Source organism: Bos javanicus, chromosome 17 (genome assembly GCF_032452875.1).
Source record: "Bos javanicus breed banteng chromosome 17, ARS-OSU_banteng_1.0, whole genome shotgun sequence".
NCBI classification, from domain to species: Eukaryota; Metazoa; Chordata; class Mammalia; order Artiodactyla; family Bovidae; genus Bos; species Bos javanicus.
The window spans coordinates 68,571,816-68,598,332 of record NC_083884.1 but is presented as its reverse complement, the minus strand read 5'-3'; the positions used below and the strand labels follow the sequence as shown (position 1 = coordinate 68,598,332).

At 42.3% G+C, this 26,517-nt stretch overlaps 1 protein-coding gene across 4 annotated transcripts in view; it reads left to right on the top strand.

Moving 5' to 3' along the window:
- Window positions 1–26,517, top strand: part of CHEK2 (checkpoint kinase 2) — a 38,539-nt gene that overhangs the window by 1,639 nt on the left and 10,383 nt on the right. For 2 of the 4 annotated variants that reach the window (XM_061385225.1, XM_061385224.1), the window contains 9 exons: window positions 882–1,179; window positions 6,015–6,139; window positions 6,258–6,405; window positions 9,077–9,167; window positions 13,239–13,347; window positions 15,142–15,195; window positions 21,323–21,384; window positions 23,621–23,720; window positions 25,816–25,902. In XM_061385225.1, coding sequence (XP_061241209.1) covers window positions 888–1,179; window positions 6,015–6,139; window positions 6,258–6,405; window positions 9,077–9,167; window positions 13,239–13,347; window positions 15,142–15,195; window positions 21,323–21,384; window positions 23,621–23,720; window positions 25,816–25,902 — 1,068 coding nt within the window. In that variant the 5' untranslated portion in view covers window positions 882–887. The remainder of the gene's footprint in view (window positions 1–881; window positions 1,180–6,014; window positions 6,140–6,257; window positions 6,406–9,076; window positions 9,168–13,238; window positions 13,348–15,141; window positions 15,196–21,322; window positions 21,385–23,620; window positions 23,721–25,815; window positions 25,903–26,517) is intronic. The other 2 variants (XM_061385226.1, XM_061385227.1) reach the window with 2 other exon arrangements.

Here is a 26,517-nt window from a genome sequence, read left to right as displayed (position 1 = left end):
TCATTTGGGATGCTGAAAAGATGAGCCGCATAGTTAATTAGCATGACAAAGGGCTAGGTGGGATTGTTTAGAGCTGTCTTAGTGTTTTGCTTCATTAAGTGGCCCAGCTCTTAGTTTGGAGTCTAGGAATCTAGAATGAACTTGGGTCCTACCCTCCAGGAGCTGGTTTGGGTAAGGGGCATCAGTGACATTTTATGTAAATGTCACCCCTGGGGTGATGCAGCCAATTTCTGTACAATTTTTCTTTGCTCATCATCTATGCCAAACCACCCGACCTTTCCCCTTCTTTGCTTTCCGAAAATACATATGTAGTTTAAGTGCAGTGTTGATTGTATTAGTGAATACATTTTAGGTTCCATTTCTTTTTTCTTAAAAAATATTTATTTATTTACTTGGCTGCACCCGGTCTTAGTGACAGCCTGTGGAATCTTTTTAGTTGTGGCATGAGGGATCTAGTTTTCTGACCAGGGATTGAACCCGAGCCCTCTGCATTGGGAGCACAGAGTCTTAGCCACTGGACCACCAGGGACCACCATTTCTAATTTTTAACAATTGGATGGGTGTAACCTGTTATGATTCTCTCCCTTCCCCAATTCAGTATCTTTGTTTTTTCACTTATTTATAGTCTTCAAATTGTTTCTTTCCCCTGTGGTTTGTGGCTGTCACACAAAAAACTTATTAGGTGAAAATAATCTGAAGAAAAACTGAGCTCAGAAGAGTGATGGCTGTAGACTGTTGGAATTTTAATTTTTGCAGAGCATGCTTGTCCTGGATCTTCTTTTTTGTTTTGTTTTGGCTGTTGTAATATGCCTATCCTTCTTCGTTGACCTTTAAGTCTTGTTCCTTGAAACTCACCTGGTTGTGGGACACTTATTTTTGAGGTGGTGATGTCTCGGGAGACGAATGTGGAGCGTCAGCAGCCCCGTGGCAGCGCCTCCCCGAAGTCCCAGGGCGGCTTCTCACAGTCCCAGGGTCCCTCCTCGCAGCCACACAGCTCCTCGTCACAGTCCCAGGGCACGTCCAGCCAGTCCTCCCACTCCAGCTCTGGCACGCTGAGCTCCTTAGACACAGTGTCCACGCAGGAACTCTATTCTATTCCGGAGGACCAAGAACCCGAGGAGCCTGTCCCTGCCCCTTGGGCTCGATTATGGGCCCTTCAGGATGGATTCTCCAATCTTGGTAAGATCTTTTGTTATGCAGTGCAATATTTGGCTCAGAAAAACAGTTACAGAAAGTTGTTGCAACAGATAACCTAAGACACTCCTGGAATGATTCTGGAGTTTGGAGGTGGTGAAAGACAGAACTGAGAAGGCAGTTTTGGGTCATGCACTGGCTCTTACTTGCTGTGGATCCCCTTCATTTATTCTTTCACCAAATGTTGATTTGGCCTCTGCCATGTGTTGTCCATCTGAGGAGGGTTGTGGATCTTTTCCCTAGAAAAATGTTAATTCATGCAAACTTGTAAACATTTGTTGTCTAATCACAGAAATGTCATCACTTCAGTCCTGCTCTGGTGCAGCAGTTTCAGAGCATCTGTGTTACAGTCTTAGGATGGAGAAGGTTATTTGTTGACTCCCTGTTATTTGTTTTTATCTCAAAATAGCCAACCTTGCTGTTTAAACGTACTCATCCACTCTGACAGCTGATTCCAACAGTGAGACTTTGCTTTCAGTATGTCTTATTTAGTATTTTTCCTGTATCGAATTAAAATGACCTCTTCATTAAAAAGATGGCTCAGCTGGTAAAGAATCAGCCTGCCAATGGGGAGACACAGGAAACGTGGGTTCTATCCCTGGGGCGGAAAGATCCCCTGGAGATAGAGAAGGCGACCCACTCCAGTATTCTTGCCTGAAAAATCCCATGGACAGAGGAGCCTGGAGGGCTACAGTCCAATGGGTTGCAATGTCAGACACAACTGAAATACGCACAATACACTTCATTTAAAAAAATGAGCTTGATGTTTATGGAATAGAGAATAATAATATAAGGAAATGAATGACTAATGTACCATTTTGTACCTTGTCAGTCACCTTTCCTTTTATATCATGTGCAACTTGGTGACTTGAAAAAACAGTAAAAAGTGGAGAAATGATATAACAATATTCATATGTATAACTTTAAATTTAGAAGTAAACATTTGAAGCTACTTTTTACTCATTTAAGCCATATTTTTAAGATAGGCTTAGGGCTGATGTATGGTGAATGGGACACAGGAGTGTTAAGAGTGAAGTGGGATGTATCTCCTTTTTTTTTTAAAATTTTTAAAATTAAAAAAATTAATTAATTAATTTTAATTGGAGGTTAATTACTTTACAGTATTGTAGTGGTTTTTGCCATACATCAACATGAATCAGCCATGGGTGTACGTGTGTTCCCCATCCTGAACCCCCCTACCCCCTCCCTCCCCATCCCATCCCTCAGGGTCATCCCAGTGCACCAGCCCTGAGCACCCTGTCTCATGCATCGAACCTGGACTGGTGATCTGTTTCACATATGATAGTTTACATGTTTCAATGCTATTCTCTCAAATCATCCTACCCTCGCCTTCTCCCACAGAGTCCAAAAGACTGTTCTTTACATTTGTGTCTGGATGTAGGATGTATCTCCTTTAAAAGGGAGGACTTGATATATAAGAGAGTCCCTTGGACTACAAGGAGAGCAAACCGTCAATCCTAAAGAAAATCAATTCTGAATACTCATTGGAAGCACTGATGAAGCTGAAGCTCCAATACTTTGACCATATAAGGCCAAAAGATCCTGATGTTGGGAAAGATTGAAGGCAATAGGAGAAGGGGGTGACAGAGGATAAGATGGTTAGGTAGCATCACCAACTCAGTGGACATGAATTTGAGCAAACTCCAGGAGATACTGGAGGACAGAGGAGCCTGGTGTGCTACAGTCCATGGGGTCGCACAGAGTTGGACATGACTTAACAACTGAATAACAATAAAGTAATTGCTGAATAAAGAGGAGCTACTTTATTGTTATTGATTCAAACCCTATCTTCTAAATACTTTACAGTTTTAGCTCTTATACTGATCCCTGAGTTGATTTTTGTACTTGGTATGAGGTATTGTCCAAGTGCATCCTTTGTCATGGCAATGCCCAGTTGTCCAAGAACTATTTCTTGAAGAGACTTTTTGAATGGTCTCGATACCTTCATCAAAGATCATTTTGAAGCCATTTGGTGGCCTTTTGAGGGGGAGGGAGGCTCCGAAGAGCTCCTGGTACCATAGTCCTTTATGTCTCAGCACAGAAAGACTTCAGTGAGAGGCAAAGTGATAGATAAAGCGACTTATTAGAATAGGGGACTTCTGAGGTTTACCAGTGGGGTGGGTGAGAGATGCTGCACTGAGAACTTACTAGTCTGTAGCTTTATGGTAAAAAAAAAAAAAAAAAAAGTGGGCAAGGGGAGAAGACCGTGTTTGTTTTTCTTGAGTAGATGTCATGCTTCCATCATTAGCTCCTCCTGCATGTTTAGCAGGGGAGATTTCTTGTCCTTTCATGGTCAAGCTGCTGCTGCTGTGTCGCTTCAGTCGTGTCTGACTCTGTGCGACCCCGTAGATGGCAGCCCACCAGGCTCCCCCGTCCCTGGGATTCTCCAGGCAAGAACACTGGAGTGGGTTGCCATTTCCTTCTCCAATGCATGAAAGTAAAAAGTTAAAGTGAAGTCGCTCAGTCATGTCCGACCCTCAGTGACCCCATGGACTGCAGCCTTCCAGGCTCCTCTGTCCATGGGATTTTCCAGGCAAGAATACTGGAGTGGGGTGCCATTGCCTTCTCCGCATGGTCAAGCTAGGTCCACAAATTGTTTTCATGTGAGCAGAGAGCATGTCCCAGGGATCATTAACTTACTGAGCTCGTTGGCCAGGATGTGGGCTCACACCACCATTGTTTTATTGTTTGGGGGCGTGTCTCGTGCTTCTGTTACATGGTTTTGTTGCTAAGCAAGATTGCTTGGTTTTGTGATTTAGCAAACCTGCTTTCTTGAGTAATCATTAACTTATAGGGGTCTCTCATATTTTTTCTACTTATAGTCCTCTAGCGTGACTAACTATTTAATCACTTACTTTATCCCTTTACTCTGTCCTTATCAGTTTGAGCATAAATGTCAGGGTTTAATTCTGGACTTCCGGTCCATTGATCTATGTGTACATCCTTATGCCAGCACCACAAAGTCTCAATTACTGTAGCTTTGTAGTAAGTTTTGAAATCCAGAGTGAGTTCTGATTTGTTCTCTTTCAAGATTGTTTTGACTACTATGGTTCTTTCCTTTTTCATAGAAATTTTAGGATATGTTTGTCACTTCCTGCAAAGAAGGCCTCGGGTTATATCTGTAGATCAATTTGGATACTGTTCCCATTGTAACCGTATTAAGTCTTCCAGTCTATGAACATGAGATATCTTTCATTTATTTAGGTCTTTAATTTCTTTCAACAGTGTTTTGTAATTTTCAGGACACAAATCTTGCACTTTAAAAGCTATGTACTTTAGTATTTCTTTTTCTTTTTTTAATTCATTTATTTTTGCTTTTGCTGGGTCTTCATTGCTGCACGCAGGCTTTCTCTGGTTGTGACTAGAGGGGCTACTCTTGGTTGGGGTGCATGGACTTCTCATTGCAGGGGCTTCCCTTGGGGCAGAACAGAGGCTGTAGGCGCACAGGCCTCAGTAGTTGCAGCGGGGGCTCAGTGACTGTGGCTCACGGGCTCTAGAGCCCTGGTTCAGTAGTTGTGACACTCGATGCTTAGTTGATCTACGGCATTTGGGAAGCTCCCAGACCAGGGATTGAACCCTTGACCCCTGCATTGGCAAGCAGATTCTCAACCTCTAGACCACTAGGGAAGCCCCCTTAGTATTTTTTCTTTTTTTTATGTTTACTTCTTTTCATTGTGATAAAATATATATAACATAAACATTTGCCATTTTAACCATGAAGTATGCAGTTCGTTGGGCTTCCTTGGTGTCTCAGTGGTAAAGAATCTGATGCCTGCTAATTCAGGAGACAGGGATTTAATCTCTGGGTTGGAAATATCCCCTGGAGAAGGAAATGACAACCCACTCCAGTATGCTTGCCTGGGAAATCCTATGGACATAGGAGGCTGAGAGTCGAACATGACTTAGCGATTAAACAACAGTAACAAATACAGTTCACTGGCATCAGTACTTTCACATATCTAGTTCCAAAATTTTTTCCTTTGGTAATTTCTCCTTTCCCATTCCTAGCTTTACTGAAACATATGTAACTAACATATGTAACATTGTATAAATTTAAGATGTACAATTTGATACACGATATATATTGCAAAATAATCCTCACCATGGCCTTAGCTAACACCTTCATCACATCACAAAATGACCATTTGTTTTCTTGTAGCTTTACAGTTTCATTTCTATTTAAGTCCTTAATCTGTTTCAAGTTAATTTTTGTGAGTGGTGTAAGATAGGGGTCCAGTTTCATTCTTCTGCATGTGATTATTCAGTTTTCCCAGCACCATTCATTGAAGAGATTGTCTGTTCCCCATCGAGTTCTGTTAATTTGTAACCTATTTTCTGTGTCTTTTGAGTAGATATTTCATATAAGTGAAATCGTAATTGTCCTTCTGTGTCTGGCTTATTTCACTTAGCATAATGTTTTCAAAGTTCATTCATGTTGTGTCATGATTTTCTGAGCAGTCTTTTTTTAATTGGAGGATAATTGCTTTACAATGTTGTATTGGTTTCTACCATACAACAACGTGAATCAGCCATAAGTATATGGCTGAAGTGTATTCATAAGTATATGAATCAGCCATAAGTATTCCCTCCTTCTTGAACCTCCCTCATACCCACCACCCCATCTCACCCCTCTAGATTGTCCCAGAGTACCTGTTGAGCTCCCTGTGCTAAGCAGCAGTTTCCCACTACCTATCTTATTTTACTCATGGTAATGTATGTTTCAATGTTTATAAGTAGTTTTAAAAGGTGTTTGAGACATGAAATTCAGCAGCCCTCTGATGTGTGCTTTTGTGTTGCAGATTGTATTAATGACAGCTACTGGTTCGGGAGGGATAGAAACTGTGAATATTGCTTCGATGAGCCCCTGCTGAAAAGCACCGATAAATACCGGACATACAGCAAGAAGCACTTTCGGATCTTCAGAGTAGGTGTCAAATACCCATACATTTGGGAAAACTGGTCATCTAGACGTCACGCTCAGCTATCTCCCGACTCTAACACCCCACCATTAAAACTTTGAAATGAAATGTTCTCTATTTTAGGAAATGGGTCCTAAAAATTCTTACATCGCATACATAGAAGATCACAGTGGGAATGGAACCTTTGTAAATAGAGAGCTTGTAGGGAAAGGAAGACGCCTTCCTTTGAGTAACAATTCTGAAATTGCACTTTCAGTATGGAGTAATAAAGGTAATATTATTATCTTCTGGTTACTGGAACTTTCTCCTCCCGTATAAAAGGAAAAATGACATTGTCCTTTGCAGAGTATGGTTTAGGTAAATAAAGTAAGTAGGTTAGCATTCAAGATTCATTTCAATCTTAGCTGCATTTTTTTTAATTATGAAAAGTTCTATCAAGACAGATTTTCTAGGGTTGGATTGGTTTGATTAATTTCATTTAAAGCCATATGCTTTAAATAATCATATTGCTTAATTTATCATTCATTAATTGATCCAGTTTAATTACGTCAACCTTAGATATCAATGAATTATTTTAGGCCATTAGTTCATTTCCCTCCCCACCTTTTTCTCTCCCTTCCTCATTCTTCCTTTTTTTTGTTCCTTTTAGACATTAATTTCTGTATATATTTGTTGAGCTATTATGTATAGCCCGGCATTAGGCTATGTGCTTCCCTGTAAGAGTCTCAGTTTAGATCTTCCACCTTAAATATTGCATGGTTATCCTCTGAAAGTGGAAATGTTTATCATCACCATTGGGTAGCATTTTATACGCAGCTGTTCCTAAAACTTCATGAATATCACATCTGAAATGAACAGTTGTCATTCATTGGGGATGAAAAAAAACAACCTACAGAATTAAACATAGCTCACAGTGATTTTAAAACCTTGGACAAGAGCAATACTCTTGTTTCTTTAATTTGAAAAAACCTCACAGATCTTCCCAAAACTTGAGGGTTGGATGATGTGAAATAGTATCTGTTTGTGTGGGTGACACCTTAAAAATACGGATTCCCGGAGGCATTGTCCCTCAGAGCCTGATCCACCAGTTCCAGGGGTGTTAAAAATCCTTCCCAGGTGGTTCTCCTGCAGCCAGTCTTCAGAACAGCATCTCGGGATTATGGCTATTCTTGCCGTCCTGGTGTACATTTTATGATTGCCTTAGTTTTCTGTTTTCCACTTTGTTTCCTATCTGATAATTACAGTTGGCAGCTGCACAGGATTTTGCTGTTTTGAAAGCACCCAGTCAAGGGGGCAAGTAGGCACTAAAATGTGGCCTGTCCTCTACTTGACAAGTGGTGTGCCATCCTTTCATAATTGTTCTATCTAAAGGGCACCTTTTGGAGAAGGCAATGGCACCCCACTTCAGTACCCTTGCCTGGAAAATCCCATGGATGGAGGAGCCTGGTGGGCTTCAGTCCATGGGGTCGATGAGTCGGACATGACTGAGCGACTTTACTTTCACTTTTCACTTTCATGCATTGGAGAAGGAAATGGCAACCCACTCCAGTGTTCTTGCCTGGAGAATCCCAGGGACGGCAGAGCCTGGTGGGCTGCCGTCTCTGGGGTTGCACAGAGTCGAACACGACTGACGTGACTTAGCAGCAAAGGGCACCTTTTCTAATTTGAACAGAAGTGTTATGTAGTCTGAAGCTGGCCATGATTGAAATGGATCAAACTGGTACTCTGCAGACCGAATTTGGCCTATTGATATTTTATTAGGCCTTGGTTGATGTGTGTGCTTTAATGTGAAAATCCAGATTTCTTTGAAAAGATGGGCTATCTGGCCACACTTGAGCCTATCGTCCATTAATTCGAGGATCTGCAGGTGCTAAGTAGAGGCTGCCTCCTTCAGAAGTCCCCACTCACTGCCCTACATCTTACACTCCCCCAGCCTTACCTATTTCCATGACCTTCTGGCTTCTGTAGGCAACTGAGTTTGCAGCCTTTGAAGTAGACCTCAATACATGGGAAAAATACATCTCAGAGCCCCTCAGATCCACTGATCTAGGGTGTCATTATAACATCTAGGTTCATAAATATCCACAGAGAGGAACGGTTGTATCCTCGGTGGCCAGCAGGTCTCATTCATTAGGCAGGTGTCTGCCTCCTGGGGACCAGCCTGGATTGAAATGTGCTGAGCTGGTTCAGATTTCTGCCTGACACTGGTTCTCTAGGTTACTCCAGAGTGGTTAAGACCTGTCAGTTGAAATCTGAGAAACTCATGGGTCTTCACAAATTTCAGTGTTTCCTGATATTATAGGCTGTTGCAAATGTACCATTTTGTAGAATTGTAGTGTTTAATAACTGACTGCAGGTTTGGACCAGTGGATGGTTAAATTATGAAATGAGCAGTTTTTTTGGTACTCTTTCTCAGATGTAGGCCAAATAGTAAATAAATAAAGGAGGTTTGGGGGGAAAGTGTTATTTAATTTTACAAGTAAGTTCAGGATGGTTTGCGCTGTAAGATACCAGCTAGGTAAAGGTAGAAATGACTGAAAGGTGATAATATTAGTGATGGTGACCTCTGGCTTTATTTTTATCTGGATATTTACTTGCCTTGAATATATTTTCTAGATTTAAACTATTTGGCATTTGGTTCTGGGCCCAGCTGATAACTGTTCTGAGGTCAGTGACTAAGCACAGCATTGACATATGAGTTTCTTGCCGTGAAAGTGAGAATGATACTGTGTTTCCATTGTGGGAATGAAACTTGCTGCCATCATTTCTCAAGGGTTTCATGATATCCGTTGGCCTAGCTAGTGATTTCTTTGGGGTTAGATGTTAAATGGAACTAAGCATGATTGTCTTATACTCCATATGTTTACTAAGTTATAGGACCATTTATCTTCTCTTTATCAAATGGATTAATGGGACTTGTCTCTGCCATTTTTTCCCCTTAGTTTTTGTATTTTTTGATCTGACTGTAGATGATCAGTCAGTGTATCCTAAGGAATTAAGAGACGAATACATCATGTCAAAAACTCTCGGAAGGTAACTTTTTTGTTTTCTTATGGAACTTGCACTTAATTTCTTTCTAGATGTTTGTCACTGGTTAGCTTTTTGTTCCTGATTTTATAGCATTTGTTATGTATAGAAAATATTTTAGGGTACCTGTTTGTGATAGGTATGTTACTGATTTATTTGATCATTTTCAGTTGAACAGTTTTTTCTTTTTAAAAGCAATTTTATTGAGATAATTTTTATATCATATAATTCACCCATTTAAAAGTGTACAATTCAATGGTTTTTCATATATTCAGAGAACTGTGAAGCCTTTACTACAATCAATTTTAGAACATTTTCATTACCTTCCATAAAGAAACATTTATTGCATTTCTGCATTCTTCAGAATTGTGACATCTTGGGAAGAGAAATGGAGCTGACCATTGAATAGCAAAGTTCTCAAAAATCTTTTGGTCTCAGGACCCCTTACACTCCTAAAAATTACTGAAGACGTCAAAGAGCTTTTGTTCGTGTGACTTAGGTCTTGAAATTTACTGTGTTAGAAATTAAAATTGTTTCTGTCATTTAGTCATGTCCGACTCTTTGCAACCCCACAGACCGTAGCCCGCCAGACTCCTCTGTCCATGAGATTTCCCAGGGAAGAATATAGGAGTGGGTTGCCATTTCCTTCTCCAGGGGATCTTCCCAACCCAGGCATGTCTCCTGCATTGGCAGGCGGATTCTTTACCACTGAGCCACCAGGGAAGCCCAGAAATTAAAATGGAGACATGTTACTAATATTTGTTAATTCATTAAAAAATAGTCACTTATGTTAAGATAAATAACATTTTTTTTCAATGAAAAATAATTATTTTAGAAAAGATTAGTGAGAAGAGAGGGAAAGCTTCACATTTTTACAAATCTGTTTCATACCTGGCTTACTAGATGGTGGCTGGAGCCTGATATTTGCTTTTTCACTTGTGTTTTTTTATGATACTGCATACCATGTAGCCTCTGGAAAACTGTACACTCGTGAGAAAATGAGAGAGAAAAAGGCAAATGATGTCTTCGTGTCATTCTCTAGCTAGTACTGACTTTGTGGGCATTCTGAATGGATCTTAGGGCCCTTTGGGGGTTGCCCATCAAGAACCACTTCCTTAGGGAAGGTGTTAGGACACCTTTACCACGCACCCGATGTCCTTCACCCTCCCAGCCCTCCCCTGTCCCCGACAGACTTTCTGTTTATTGATATTTTCGGAAACATGAAAGAAAATAGGAGAAGGTGATAATCACTCACGTTCCTGCCACAGAGAATTAAGCACAATGTACTCTTTATGATTATTTGCGAGAGATATTTCAGTTTATGAACATTAAATTCAGTAGCTCATTGTGTTCCCATATTTGGCATTGGCTGCTTAGAAGCTCGCAGCCAAATTTGTGTCAACCCTAAAGAAATGTCTGGGACTCTTGTTTTTCCTAAGGGAGGATTCAACACAAATTCTCTAGCTTTTAGCAAGGGACAGAAATGAGCCAGGTAACAAAATAAATTTACTGGCTCTTATAACTGGGGAATACGGGGGCACAGTTGACTTCTGGTATGACTGGACCAAGAGGCCTTTAGGGCTTTATTTCACTCTTATGTTTTAATTATCTATTTGGCTTTATGTGGCTCAGTCTGAGGGTTACTGAAATGTTACCAGGGCTTTTTCTCCATCTCTTGATGCCTGTATTCTTTGCTGTTCTCCCATAGAATTACTTTCTCTGGGTGTCAGGAAAAATGCCTTCCAGGAGTCTCATATTCATATTTTCTTTCTTCTAGAAACTACAGCATAGAGAATTGTTTCTCTCCCAACATCAGCATTTGATTCCAAAGAAATCCCTAATTGGCTCAATTTTATGTGTACATCTACCCCATAGTCCCAGGAGTGGGTGTTGTACTACTATAGGTACTCTGCTAGACTCAACAAAGTTTTCTCAGGCAAAAGGTGACTGTTATCATAGCAGAAGGGGAATTAGAAAGTGTTTTGAGTAGATTTTTAAAAATCATAGTTACATGGAACTTTATCTCATACCATATATGAAAGTTAACTCAAAATGAAACAAAAAACTAAATGTAAGAGGTTTACCTATATAACTGTAAAAGGAAAACATGGAGACAACTCTATGATCATCGAGTTTGCAGTGGTTTCTCAAATGGCACCAAAAATGCAAGTAGCAAGAGAAAAAATAGAAAAACCAGACTCTGTCAAATTTTAAAACTTTTGCATGTCAGAAGACACTGTCAGGAGAGTGAAACCCATATGAAATGAGAAAATATTTGCAAGTGAGATATCAATATATATATTGAGTGATATATATATTGACAAGTGATACGGACTCAATATCCAGAATAGGTAAAGAACTCTTACAATTCAACAACAAAAAGAGAACCCAATTTAAAAATGGGCAAATATTTAAGTAGACATTTCTCCAAAAGAAGATATAGAAGTGACCCCAAATCACTTGAGAAGATAGCGTCATTAGGCAAATGTAAATCAAAAGCACAGTGAGATGCTACTTCAAACCCACTAGGATGACCGTAGTAAAGAAACAGAAGATGACAAGCGTTTGTGAGGATGCAGAGAAATTAGAACTCTTATGCAGTGCTGTTGGGAATGTACAATGGTACAGCCACTGTGGGAAATAGTTTGATGTTGTCTCAAAAAGTTAAACATAGAATTACCATATGACCCAGCAGTTCCCCTTGTAGGTATATACCCCCCAGATTGGAAACAGATGTTCAACAAAAACTTGTGCATGAATGTTCCGCTGCAGCTCTGTTCACAATAGCGAAAAGGTGGGAACGACCTAAGTGTCCATCAACAAGAGAATGGATAAACAAACGGTGATGTATCCATAGAACAGGCTACTATTTAGCTATAAAAAGGAATGAAATACTAATACATGCACGGATGAACATGCTGATGAGCATACTGATACAGCATGGCTGAACTTTCAAAACATTCTAAGTAAAAGAAGTTGGAAAAAAGACCACATACTGTATGAATCTACTGGTGGGAGATATTCTGAGCAGGCAGATCTTTACAGAGAGAAATAGAATTTGCCAGGGGCTAATGGCAACCCACTCCAGTGTTCTTGCCTGGAGAATCCCAGGGATGGGGGAGCCTGGTGGGCTGCCGTCTCCATATGGGGTCGCACAGAGTCAGACACAACTGAAGCGACTTAGCAGCAGCAGGGACAGGAAAAATGGAGAGTGAACACTGAGTGGGTATGGGGTTTCCATTTGTGCTGGTGAGAAAGTTCTGGAACTTGATAGAAATGATGGTTGTACAACATTGTGGATGTACTTAATGCCACTGAATTGTACACTTTAAAATGATTACAATGGCAAATTTTATGTATATACACGATACATAAAAAAAGATGTCTCGGCAACCCTCTCACCCCATCCCCAGACCCACAATGATTATAAAAATCTACTGCAGGTAGGTAACGAGGGCTTGATACTTGATTAACTGTACTGGGTGCCATCCTGGGTAGCAGTCCTGCATTTTAGCATCAGCATCCCAGTTAATTGCGAATCTTGAGGAGCTTGCTGCAAGCAGTTTCCTGGGATACTATTGGTTTCTTAGTGATTTTATTTACAGTGCAATTCATGGCATCAACTGCTTATGCATTTCCTTTGAAGACAGAGAATAAGAAAGAGAAATGGATGAGTGGAAGTAATTTATTTTCAGATGCTGTTTAATATTCTTTGTTGCAGGCATTCATTTTAAACTAGGACTTGGTTGTATATTTGATCTTTCTCTGGCCTCTGGGAGAAGTTATTTCTCTCTGATTTATTTTTAGTGTCTTTCTGAGCATTTCACAATCTGGAGGGACAGTAAGATTTAGGTTTATATCGCTTGGCTCAAAAAGTGGAATTTGGAGCTGACTCCAAATTTGTTGCTGGATGGTCCCTGTTCCTTTATGCCCTTGACATCTTACCCTGGTGAGGTTTCTGAAAACAGACAATGGACTGTCTTTAACTTGAAATAGCTCAGGCCAGTTCAAGAGTGGTGGGTCTCAGGATTTAAAACACTGTGACAGTCAATCACTTTTTACATTTTTCCCTATTAGCGGTGCCTGTGGTGAGGTGAAGCTAGCTTTCGAGAGGAAGACATGTAAGAAAGTGGCCATAAAGATCATTAGCAAGAGGAAGTTTGCTATCGGCTCTGAGAGAGAGGCAGTAAGTACCTGTGTTGGTGGCTGCTTGGCCCCATCATAAAGAATTTACCGCTCAGAAGAACTTTGGAAAATTTTGGGTATACTGAACTAACCTAAACACAGATAATTTGTTTCCAAAAATATTTGGTTGTACATAATAATACACATAGCAGGAACTTTTTTTTTTTCCTTCCAAGTTGTTACAAGACTGTTTTTACAATAAACGAAAGGAAATTAGGGGAGAAAAAAAAAATCCCGCTGTATCCCCGCTGCTGGAACCCCACAGCTGCTTTTAGTTTTCCCTTTCCTTCTGGTCTTTGTTCCTGTGAACTCATGTTTCTAGATGGCTGAGATCGTATTGTATACAGTTTTGTATTCTGCTTTTCCACATAAGCATTAATGCGTAAACTCTTCCCTACTATATCCTTTTGGATGATTGAGTCTCTGTTTCACCAGCTTTATCACACTTTATTCATCCATCTCTCTGCTTGATCATTTAGGTCATTGAGATAATTTCTAATTCTTTGTTCTTCCTGATAATGTGGCAATGAATACCTCCATGTTTATAGATTTTTAAAAGATCTTGATTAAATTATATGGTCTCTTTATATGGTAACCATTCACTTTTTACATTTCCTGTAATACATACTTACTGCATTGGTGGAGTGGCCAAATGTATTGGTTTTTCAACACATGACCCTACAAAGTAATATAAAATGTGTCCTCTAGTCACGTTTTCCTTTGTGGCCAGCTGTTTCTGGCTATTATGCTTTACATTCCTTAAAGATCGATTTTTTTTTTTTTTTGGTCCCTAGACAATGCATTCTCACATAGCAAGAGGAATTTCCTTTCAGTGTTCACTTTGTTATAGATCTTTCCCCTGTGATTCTGGGTTTGTTTTCCATTTTGGGGGGAAGAAAATAACCTAACAGATTCTTAATGACTTGGAGCACAATTTTATGTTTTAATTTCATCTTTCAAATCCCATCATATTCTTTAGAGCTCTCTATCATCAGAGTATACCCGGCCTTGGTAATGAGTTTACCGGCTTACAGGAAGAGGCTGGCTTTTAAAATTAAACATCTGGCTTTCTTCGCTGAAGTCCATTTTACATAAATATGTAATTCTATATCCTCTTTGCTTGTAGAGGGTGTAGCCCGTGAGGTTGAGTAACTCAAGTCATTCTTCTGGAATTGTAACGGAGAGCGACTTTTCTACCCTGAAGCTTCCTCTTCCCTTTAGAGTCTCAGTAAATATCTCAGCTTGCATTTGAAATTGGAACCTGGCTCTGCTTAATTATGAGAAATGTGACTTTATGTTTTCTTTACACAGTTTAATTGAATACCTTCTCCTTTATGGTTTTTACTTGTTGTATTATATTTACAAATGTAAACAATTCCTCAGTTTGATGAGACAAGCAGAGCTTACCAGGTCAATGTAAGAACAGTGGGAACACATTTGTTTCTGGCTGCGGGAACTGCAGAAAGCGGCTTCCTTTCTCTGAGCCTTGTTCTGTCTGTCAAATGGGAATACTTTCAGAGCCCAGTTCACTTGGATTATGGGGCTTACATGAGATGACCCTTTTAGATAAAGAGCTTGGCATAGAGCCTAGTCACTTACTGAATGGCTTATTATTTACCAAGCATTTTGCAAAGTGATTTTAGGTGAGTTTTTGTGTAATTCTTCCTTGATTTCTCTGTAAGAACAGTGCTGAGTTTGGAACTCAGGAAGCCTTTACTCAACTAAGTTTAACTGTAAACATTTTCTGCATATTGGCTATTATTATCATTAATAAACTAATGTTATTTTATTAAAGGATCCGGCACTCGATGTTGAAACAGAAATAGAAATTTTGAAGAAACTAAATCATGTAAGTACTACTATAAAAACATGACACATACTTAAATTCTTTTATCTCAAAAAATGGGGAGAGTGCAAAGCACTTCAGTGTAATAAAACTAGTATTAACCTGGGTTCCTTAATTGTGTGTGTATACGTGTGTGTATGCATACATGCATGGTTTTAGCTGTTACGCTGGGAAGAGCTTTACCCTAAAATTTTGAAAGGACAATACAAAGATTTTATCATTAATTATGTTATTTTTCCACTGAGTTAGTTCTGGACCAAAAGACATAGTAAATCTGCTAAATCTCTTTTGGTACATTAATTATACCTGAATTTCATACCTCTTAAGTACCTTTGGGAGGTGCTGATTTCCATTCACCTTGGTTGGAATAAATCAAATATATCCAAGAGTATACCCAATAAGTATGACAACATCTTGGGTGTTTGAATGGTGTCTCTGGCCCCACTGAGTATCAGAGGTCCTGTCTTTTTTTGTGCAATCATGACCTTGTCTCAGTGGAAAGAGTCTAAAGATGTGAGAAGAGAAAGAAAGACGAGTGGGATGCCTCACATCTTCCTTTTTCTTCTTTCTGTGTTTCTTCATTAATTCATGGGCCCCCATGTAGTCGTGAGCTACATGAGTTAAACTTGAAATAAGACCTCCAGTCTTCCAGCTGAGAATTATCTCAGTGGTCCTCAGCCTTTTTGGCACCAGGAATTGGTTTCATGAAAGATGATTTTTCCTTGGACCCAGGGTGAGTGGAGGATTGGTTTCAGGATGATTCAAGTGCATTGCATTTATTATGTACTTTATATTTCTATTATTATTACATTGTGATATATAATGAAATCATGATACAGTTCACCATAGTACAGAACCAGTGGGTGGTCATTTGATTGATGGGGAGCAGCCAAAAGTACCGGAGAAGGCAATGGCACCCCGCTCTAGTACTCTTGCCTGGAAAATCCCATGGACGGAGGAGCCTGGTGGGCTGCAGTATATGGGGTCGTGAAGAATCAGACATGACTGAGGGACTTCACTTTCACTTTTCACTTTCATGCATTGGAGAAGGAAATGGCAACCCACTCCAGTGTTCTTGCCTGGAGAATCCCAGGGACAGAGGAGCCTGGTGGGTCGCTGTCTCTGGGGTCCCACAGAGTCGGACACGACTGAAGCGATTTAGCAGCAGCCATAAGTACAAGTGAAACTGCTCCTTTGCCCACTACTCAGCTCCTGCTGTGTGGTCCCAGTTCCCATGGGTTGGGGACCCCTGGATTGTCTGATTCTGGTTCTTAACTTCTGAACTACAAAAGATTTCTTCTCCCTTCTCTGACCTGGTCAGATCCTCCTAACAACAAATAGAAACTGAGAACATCACGTGGACACAACAATTCAGTAGGTTCCTTTAGAATTTGTGGTGGTTCTGAAGACCCATGAGAATGTGAGTGGCCGAGCTTCCTGCTTGGCTTTCTTCTAATGCCTTGCAACTTCTACCTCTTCCCTGCCTTTGCCTCCTTTTTTCCATGGGATCTGGAATCTCGTTAAAGAGAGGAGCCCTCTAATTTACCAGGGTGGGGTTGCTTCAAACATCCCCCAAAGATAAACACTTAGAATCCTCAGAGAATTTTCTCTGATGTCAGAAGATCCCCAAGCATAACATTTATATAAATCCGATATCTGCTGCAGAGGAGAGGAATTTAAAACTCTAAAAAAGATCCTTGGAGATTTTTGTTGGCAATTTACAAGGGCACATGGGAGCCCTTGGGAAGTAGAGATGGGCACATGAGCGCATTTGGATGTTTGGAGACAGTGAGTAGAGCCTAGTATAAAGTCCAGTAGACCCTGGCCTTTAGAGTCAGGCACTGATTTATCAATTGTCAAATGTTTATGGTGCCAGCCTGTTTTCTAGGCCCCAGGCAGTCAGCACAGATAGACCTGGCCATCTCTCCTCTTACATGGCTTTAGTCTAGTGGGGAGACAGACCTGAGTTCCCATCCCTTGTTCTGAGCAGGTCATTTCACTTTGCAGAGCTTCTGCTCCCTTGTCTGTTCCTGGAGACCGTAGGATACTTACCTCAAAGGTCAATGAGACTTGAATATGTGCTTCTAAAGTTTTCAGGGCTTCCCAGGTGGCTCAGTGGTAAAGAATCTGTCTGCAGTGCAGGACACACTGGAGAGAGCCAGGTTCGATCCCTGGGTCAGGAAGATCCCCTGGAGAAGGGAAATGGTAACCCACTCCAGTATTCTTGGCTGGAGAATCCCATGGACAGAGGAGTCTGGTGAGCTATAGTCCATAGAGTTTCTAAGAGTCGGACATGACTGAGTGACTGAGCACGCACACAAAGCTCTTGGCACAGGAAACACACTGGGGGCATGACAGTGATCTGCAATTCCCTACCCTTTGCCCTGTAGGACCTAAGTGGAGGGTCTGGGTTGGTGGCCTCTGGTTTCTGAGACACTTCAGCTGTGACAGCTGCAGCCTGTGGCTCTAGAGCTGGTGGGGACTGGAGACAGTGCATGCTGGCTCCGGCCGCCCCCCATTCCCAGACCAAGCAGTTCCCAGTCCTTCCTCTCCTGTTCCTTTTTCATGTGTGTGTCTTTTTTTCTGCCTTTCTTTTTATTTTATTATGGACTTCCCTGGCGGTCTAGTGGTTAAGACGCTGCGCTTCCACTGCAGGGGACAAGGGTTCGATCTCTGGTCAGGGGACTAAGAGCACGTGTGCCTCGCGGCCAAAAGAAAAAGATGTCACAGGTGTATATTCTAGAGTCAGATGGTGCTAAAAGGTTTATAAACAGCAGCTTTACTTCTTTACTAATCGCCTTCCTGCATTTAAAATTTTTTTCAGCTTTTTTTAAAGAAGAATTTACCTCCGTTATTTCTATGTGATTTATTAATGCATAAACCGCTGTTTCTTGGCTTATCAACAATCATAGCTTGTTGTCTTTCTGTTATAAGAGAATTTTCAGTTCAGTTCATTTCAGTCACTCAGTTGTGTCCGACCATGAATCCCAGCATGCCGGGCCTCCCTGTGCATCACCAACTCCCGGAGTTTACCCAAACTCACGTCCATCGAGTCGGTGATGCCATCCAGCCATCTCATCCTCTGTCGTCCCCTTCTCCTCCTACCCCCAATCCCTCCCAGCATCAGAGTCTTTTCCAATGAGTCAACGCTTCACATGAGGTGGAGTTTCAGCTTTAGCATCATTCCTTCCAAAGAACACCCAGGACTGATCTCCTTTAGAATGGACTGGTTGGATCTCCTTGCAGTCCAAGGGACTAAGAGTCTTCTCCAACACCACAGTTCAAAAGCATCCATCCTTCAGCGCTCAGCTTTCTTCACAGTCCAACTCTCACATCCATACATGACCACTGGAAAAACCATAGCCTTGACTAGACGGACCTTTGTTGGCAAAGTAATGTCTCTGCCTTTGAATATGCTATCTAGGCTGGTCATAACCTTCTTTCCAAGGAGTAAGCGTCTTTTAATTTCATGGCTGCAATCACCATCTGCAGTGATTTTGGAGCCCCCTAAAAATAAAGTCTGACACTGTTTCCACTGTTTCCCCATCTATTTCCCATGAAGTGATGGGAGGAGATGCTATGATCTTAGTTTTCTGAATGTTGAGCTTTAAGCCAACCTTTTCACTCTCCTCTTTCACCTTCATCAAGAGGCTCCTTAGTTCCTCTTCACTTTAGCTCTCATTTTTCTTTTTATTTATTTTTATTTTCGGCCATGTGCCATGTAAGATCTTAGTTCCCCAACCAAGGATCAAACCCTCACCCCTGAAGCACGAACTTTTAACCACTGGACCTCCAGGAAAGTCCCTCAGGTCTCTTTTCTGTTCCTCTTAATGTAATACTACAGTGAATATTTGGTGTTTCCATTATCGTGACAGTAACAGGTGGTCCTGCAGAGCCAAGTATACAGTGATCACGGGTAAGGAGAGGTGGAAATGGTTTACTGTCAGCCTGACCCCATGGCTGTAGAATCCGTGACCAAAAGGTGGCCAGCAGGACCCACCCTCAGTGGGTGGTTGTGTCTGTTATTGATGTTGATGGTATTAAACTTGACAGTATATGAGTGTCCCCCGTGTGCCAGCTGCTCTGTTGAATGTTGGTCCTAGGAAGATAAAAATAAGACTGACTCGTTGACTTAGCCCATGCAGTACCTGGTGAAAGACTTCTGTTGGGTATCAATTTCCTTGTGGGGCCACACAGATGAGTACTACTGCAGAAAGTGTGGATCCAAACTGTGGAAGTGGGGGGACTTCCCTGGTGGTCCCATGGTTAAGAATCTGCCATCCAGAGGACACAGGTTTGATTCCTGATTGGGGAACTAAGACCCACATGCTACAGAGTGTGGTGTGCCAAAAAAAAAAAAAAAAAAATCCAAGGGGACTTTGAGCTGGGGCTTGATACCTGAGGCCACATGTGGCCAGAAGGCTGGATCACCAGGCTGGAGGGTAGTGTGAGCAAAGATGTGACATGGGGAGAGAGCCTGGGGTGGATGGGGAGTTCTGTGGCCTGGAGAGGAGGATATTTGGGATGGGCAGAAGGAGATGAGGCTGGTGGGTGGTGGGGGCAGGAGGAGGCTGGGTCTGGAAGGTCTTGGTAACCCCTGCTGAGAAGTTGGATTGCAGCTTCTCGGCTGCAAGGTGCTGAAGGATTTCTATTTTCTTCCTTCCTTCCCTCCTCTCACTCTTCTCCCTTTCTGCATTAAAATAATTTAAAATTATATAATATCCGACACATGTAAAGTAAAGTGTAAGTGGTAAAGCGAACTGGTAGGATGAACACATTTGAACTTGCCGTGAGTTTAAGAACGAAGAAACCTGATCATACTGTCGGATATACCTCATACTCAAAAAAGCGTTTCGAGATTTGCCCTTTCCACTTGGCGTTGTGTTTCCAAGATCCACCGTGCTGGGGGAGGTGGTGGGGCGTCCATTCTCCACCAACAGTTCATGGTGGGGAGGTATCACTTGGAGGATTTTAATCAGCAATGGAAGGGATGAAATGTGCTTTGCAGGAAAATCACTCTGGTGGGTGTTGCTCTTTTTAATCGAAAGTTGAAAAATCTAAAGTGAATAGATATGCCAATAAAAACCGAGATTTTGATGAGAAAATAAATACAGTCTAAAAATCTTCCCACTCTCTTCCTTTTGATTGACATAACCAGAATCCTTTTCCCTGGTGGGAAGGAGTGTATGTCATTGATCCTTACCACTTCTTGTATCTACCCTGACCACTAGCTTTACCATCCATCCTTTGTACTAGAGAAAACAATAGGGGTGTTATATGCATTAGATGTACTGTACGGTTCTCCCTTGTTCTTTAGCAAATGCACCCAGCATTGATCAGAGGTCACAGACTGTCAGCCACGGTGTGTGTCTCTCTCTCCTCCACCGCACGTATGTGCTTTTGAGTTCTTCTGAAACTAGAATTGCCCTCTTCCTTGGAAAATGGAGGGTCTTGTCTCATGGGTTGCCCTGCGGTGCCAGTTGCCTTAGTTGAATGGCCCTGCTGTCTGGCAGCATGGCTGGGCCCCTGACCTGGGCTTCCTTTACTCGCGCTCCTTGTCAGGCTCCCCGGTTTCTTAGGTGTCCTTGAGTCCCTGTGCTCTGGGACGGAGGAGGAAGGCTGGGAAGAGATTGGCCTTCCAGCCTTGGCGCCAGCGTTAAGTGTGAAGCATGGACCGCGCCCTTGTTAGTTTGGTGGGGCAGAGTTTATTGTGTGTGCTCACAAAGGAGCAAGTTAGAGTTCTGTCTCCTCCCCTGCGGGCTTCCCAGGTGGTGCTAGGGGTAAAGGACCAACCTGCCAATGCAGGAGACTTTAGAGATGCAGATTCGACCCCTGGATCAGGAAGATCCCCTGGAGGAGGCCATGGCAATGAACGTGAATGAAAAGAATCCCATGAACAGAGGAGCCCGGTAGGCTACAGTCCATGGGGCTGCATAGAGTCAGACTCCACTGAAGCGGCTGAGCACACACGCACGCTCCTCCCCTGCATGAACTGCAGAGAGTCCTGAGGCAAGGACCAGATGCCTGGTCTTGGCCTCCTTGACACCTTGGGTGGGTGTCCCGAGTTCTGCTCTTGTACTTCTCCTCTTGGGGAGCTTCTTAACTATTTTTTCTCTTTTCCCCCTTTTAGCCTTGTATCATCAAGATTAAAGACTTTTTTGATGCTGAAGATTATTATATTGTTTTGGAATTGTAAGTAGCAAACTTTTTTGTTTCCATTTAAATGCTTATAAACCAACCAAAGGGTCTAATGCTGGCCTGCATTTCTCATCCTGGGGACTCTCAGCGTGTGTATGTGGGGGGTGGCCTGTAAAACAAGCACATGAGGTTAGTATAAATTCTAAAAATCACTCTAGTGTTTCCAAAGGCAGATGGATCTGACGCCTGGGTTTGAAGCCCACTTTGCTGGTGACTAGCTGTCTCCCCTGGAGAAGGCAATGGCAACCCACTCCAGTACTCTTGCCCAGAAAATCCCATGGATGGAGGAGCCTGGTGGGCTGCAGTCCATGGGGTCGCGAAGAGTCGGACATGACTGAGCGACTTCACTTTCACTTTTCACTTTCATGCATTGGAGAAGGAAATGGCAACCCACTCCAGTGTTCTTGCCTGGAGAATCCCAGGGACAGAGGAGCCTGTTGGGCTGCCGTCTATGGGGTTGCACAGAATCGGACACGACTGATGTGACTTAGCAGCAGCAGCAGCAGCAGCAGCAGCAGCAGCTGTCTACCCATGGGTTAGTTGATTTCACCTGAGTTTCACATTCCTAGTGTTAAGTAATAACGATAGCTCCCTGTGCAGTCATAAGGATCAAATGCTCTGAGGGCTGGAAGGCCTCCAGCGGAGCATGTGGCACGCATGGTGCTCAAACACAGGTGCGTGTTATACTCTGAAAGAACCTGGGTGGCCCTCGTTGCTCAGGATCACTGCACCAGGGTGACACCTGAATATCTTTCAGGCGCTGCTGTACTTGCAGCTGTACTTGGTGTGATTAAAATCATTTACCGTCTCAATCCTGAAAGAGGCCTGCCTTGGGTCCATTCTGCATAAGTGCGCAGTGTTTCTGGGACTGGCCGTCATGGCAGACAGGCTGGGCCTTACTCCTGAGTGGCCAACAGTGGCCGTGCTGGCTGACCATAAAGATTATAGAGTAAACAGCAGGTCAGTCATTGCGCTAGGAGAGACTGGACGGCCCTTGAAGTGCTTAAGGGAATATCTGTTGCTATGAAATAGGAGATTTATTATTTGACTGGATCTCATTAAAACAGTTCGGGACTTCCCCAGTAGCCCAGTGGCTAAGACTCCGTGCTCCCAAGGCAGGGTGCCTGGGTTCAATTCTTGGTCAGGGAACTAGATTCCACATGTTGCAATGAAGATTGAAGATCCCGTGTGCCGCAACTAGGACCTGGCTCAGTCAGATAAATTTAAAGAAATAGTTTAATAATAGTAGTAATAATACAACGGCAGTAACTGATACTAATGAAACACTTAATATGAGCCAAAACCTGCTGTAAGCATTTCACTGGGATTGACTCATGTAACCTGCATAACTGTCATCCAGGTTATGTACAAGTTAGTGGTGAGTTGTAGTAGTGAAGTTGCTCAGTCATGTCCGACTCTTTGTGACTCCATGAACTAGGGCCTATCAGGCTCCTCCGTCCCTGAGTTTTTCCAGGCAAGAACACTGGAGTGGGTTGCCATTTCCTTCTCCAGGGGATCTTCCCGACCCAGGGACCGAACCTGAGTCTCCCGTGTTGTAGGCAGACGCTTTTACTATCGGAGACACCAGGGAAGTCACATAAGTGAAGTGGTAAGTTAGTTATTGTCTTTAGCTCCACTTGGCAGAAATGGGAACTGGATTGCAGAGGGATGAATAATCTGGCCAAGCATCTCCACTATGCCGGGTGCTTTACCCACAGCAGTTAATCTCTTAATTTTTACAGCAGCCATCAAGGTAGGTGGGGTTTTATCCCCATTTGTTGAAGGGGTTTAGAAACAAGCTCAGAGAGGTTGCATAAGTCACCCCAAGTCCCTCAGCTGGGACGTGGTGGAGCTGAAATTCAGACCCAGTTGTCAGGTCATAGGCTCCTGCTTTCTCCCCTACACCAGTCTCAGAACCGCCTGGGTGCACAGTAAAAATGCAGACCCCTGGGGTCTGCTTCCAATCTACTGCATCAGATTTTCTGAAAGCTGCCCAAGCATGTCCAATGCCCGCCACTCTCTTCCTCTATCTTTCCTTGCTCCTCAGTTTCCGACGGACGCGTGTTTATTGTGGATGTGGCTAATTACCTCATTGCCTTGACACATGGGAGCCGAGAGTGCATAAACCCCTTTGCTTGTCTTGATGAGTTTGTTCTGTTTGTGTTGTTATCTTCCCTCCAAGTGAGTTTCCCTCTAGGAATGAACCCCCTGCTTTGCCTGTGTGTTTCAGAATGGAAGGAGGAGAGCTGTTCGACAGGGTGGTGGGGCATAAGCGCCTGAAAGAAGCCACATGCAAGCTCTATTTTTACCAGATGCTCCTGGCCGTGCAGGTAAGAGAAGCCCTCGGTGCTTTTGACAGCTTTCTTTTAGGTGAGTTACTCTCCAAGTTGGCAGAAAATGAGGCACCAGGGATAAAAACCCAGAGAGCAGAGTCTGTGTGTGGGTTGTTCTGTTCTTGGCGAAAACACCCCACCCCTTTGACTCAGATGAGAAAGTTCTTGCTGTGAAGTTTAAGAGAAAAAAAAAAGAAATAAGGAAGTTAAAGAAATAAACACACGGTCCCACATGGCTTCTCTTTAGCTAGGAGGTTTTAATGGGGGGCAGGGATCTCTGTTGTGCCTGATCCTTGCAGAAATCCCCCTTACCTCTGGGGCAGGGGTGAGGAGGCAACTGGGCAGGTGTGAGGATAGATCACTCCCCCGTGGCACAGTGCTAGGGGTTTCCTTCATCTGTAGCATCCTGTTTTTTTTTTTTTCTTCTCCCATTTATTTATTTTTAATTGGGGGATAATTGCTTTACAATGTTGTGTTGGTTTATCATACATCAACATGAATCAGCCATAGGTATACACACGTCCCCTCCCTCTTGAATCTCCCTCCCTCCCCCTGTAGGTTGTCCCAGAGCACCAGGCTGACCCCCCTATGCTATACAGCAACTTTCCATTAGCTATCTGTATCCAACCAGTTCATCCTAAAGGAAAGCAGTCCTGAATATTCATTGAAAAGACTGATGCTGAAGCTGAAACTCCAATACTTTGGCCACCTGATGCAAAGAACTGACTCATTGGAGAAGACCCTGATGCTGGGAAAGATTGAAGGCGGGAGGGGAAGGGGACAAAAGAGGATGAGATGGTTGGATCCATCACCGACTCAAAGGACTTGAGTTTGACTAATCTCCAGGAATTGGTGATGGGCAGGGAGGCCTGGTGTGCTTCAGTCCATGGGGTCACACAGAGTCGGACATGACTGAGCGACTGAACTGAGCTGAGCTTACACATGATAATGTGTATATTTCAGTGCTGCAGCAGGCACACGAGTGTTTTGGAGGTATTTTGCTGTAGGCCAGAGGGATATCCAGAGAAACCTAAAGCCCACAAACACCTAACCAGTGATTTTTATGTTTTTAATTTTTTAAAATTTAGTTTTTAATTGAAGGATAATTGCTTTATAGAATTGTGCTGGTTTCTGCCAAACATCACTTCTCGGCCTTTTGGTTAAGATCACGTGTAACGTGTAGTATCTGCTCTTATCAATCTAACCAGTGTTTTACTCTCTTCATGGTTTGTGGTGGTGCTTTAGTTGCTAAGTTGTGTCCAACTTCTGTGGCCCTGTGGACTGTAGCCCATCAGGGTCCTCTGACCATGGAATTTCCCAGGCAAGAATACTGAAGTGCAGTGCCATTTCCTTCTCCAGGGGATCTTCTTGACCCAGGGATTGAACCCGGGTCTCCTGCATTGCAGGCAGGTTCTTTATCAACTGAGTCACCAGGGAAGGCCCTTAATGGTTTGCTCCCAACTTTATACCAAGAATATTAACGTGAATTGAGTACAGATCAGTGGACGTGGGAAATTCTTTTTTTCCTAAAGAAATATGACTTGGTATATAAAAATGAGTATACAGAGAAACATCCTTCTATTTATGATGTTTAGAAACCATTCTATTTCAGTCATCAAGTTTTCAAAGACTGATCTTGTATCAAGGAATATGTTAACTCTAGGTGTTCAGATAATTTACATATGTGTACTTTGTAGAGTCCCTTTAAAAATATTCTCAGAAGTGGAATCAACAAATACACTATTTTGCTAGAATTTTTATAGATTAAATAGTCCCCAAATGTTTTATGTCACCTGTTGCATTTTTATTATTGAAGCTGACACCTTCTGTTTCTACTAACATGAAGGAATAGTTATTGTCTTGAAGAGTGAAATAAAAGGTCTGCTGTCATAAGTTGCCTTTTTCATTTTTCTACTTTTTAAAGATTTTCTTGCAAGCAAATTTGTAAATAGTAGTCCACTTATCCAGTGGTTTTCTGATTTGGGAGAGAATATGGTCGTAACATGAGTTATAATTTCATCCAGCTATAAGGTGTGTGTGTGTCTGTCTCACGCGCCTGCTCCATGAATCTAAGGGTCACTCCTCTCTGTAGTACCTTCATGAAAATGGCATTATACATCGGGATTTAAAGCCAGAGAATGTTCTCCTGTCATCTCCAAAGGAGGACTGCCTTATAAAGGTAAGAAATTTATGCTCTGTATGTGGCCACTCCAGTAGATTGCTGTTCAGAAACTGTTTTCGAATTCATCAAGTAAAAAGTGGGAGCATAAAAAGGGAGGGAATTTGACCTTTCCATTCTTAGCTGTTCTTTTAGCAACCAGGTGGTATTGCTCCAGTGAAGATGCGAATGAGCACTTATTCAGCTCCATGTGTACAAGCCACTTTCATCTTCAGAGAGAGGAAGGAAGAGTCTAGATGGGAGAAACACATCCCCTGTCTTCCTCTGTCTAAGATAGTACTTCCCAAGCCTGGCTTCATTTGAGAATCCTCTGTTGATTTAGAGAAAAAAAAAACAAAAAACGAGAGCAAGCCTGCACCTTAGAATTGCTGAAGGTGGCACCTAGGTGAAGTATTTTTCCCCAGCTCCTCAGCCAACATTGAAAAACTGGGGTCTATGAAGAATCAGGAATAACTAGACTTCTAGAGTGTCTGTTAAGGGTTATAAGCCTTTTGTAAGGTTACAGAGAATACAGATCTAAGTTGGGAGAAAACCTGAGCCTTAAAGTTCCTTGGCTCAGGAATTTTTATTTAAGCAAAATTTAATAACTTTCAGGATTTAAAATTACCTTACAGG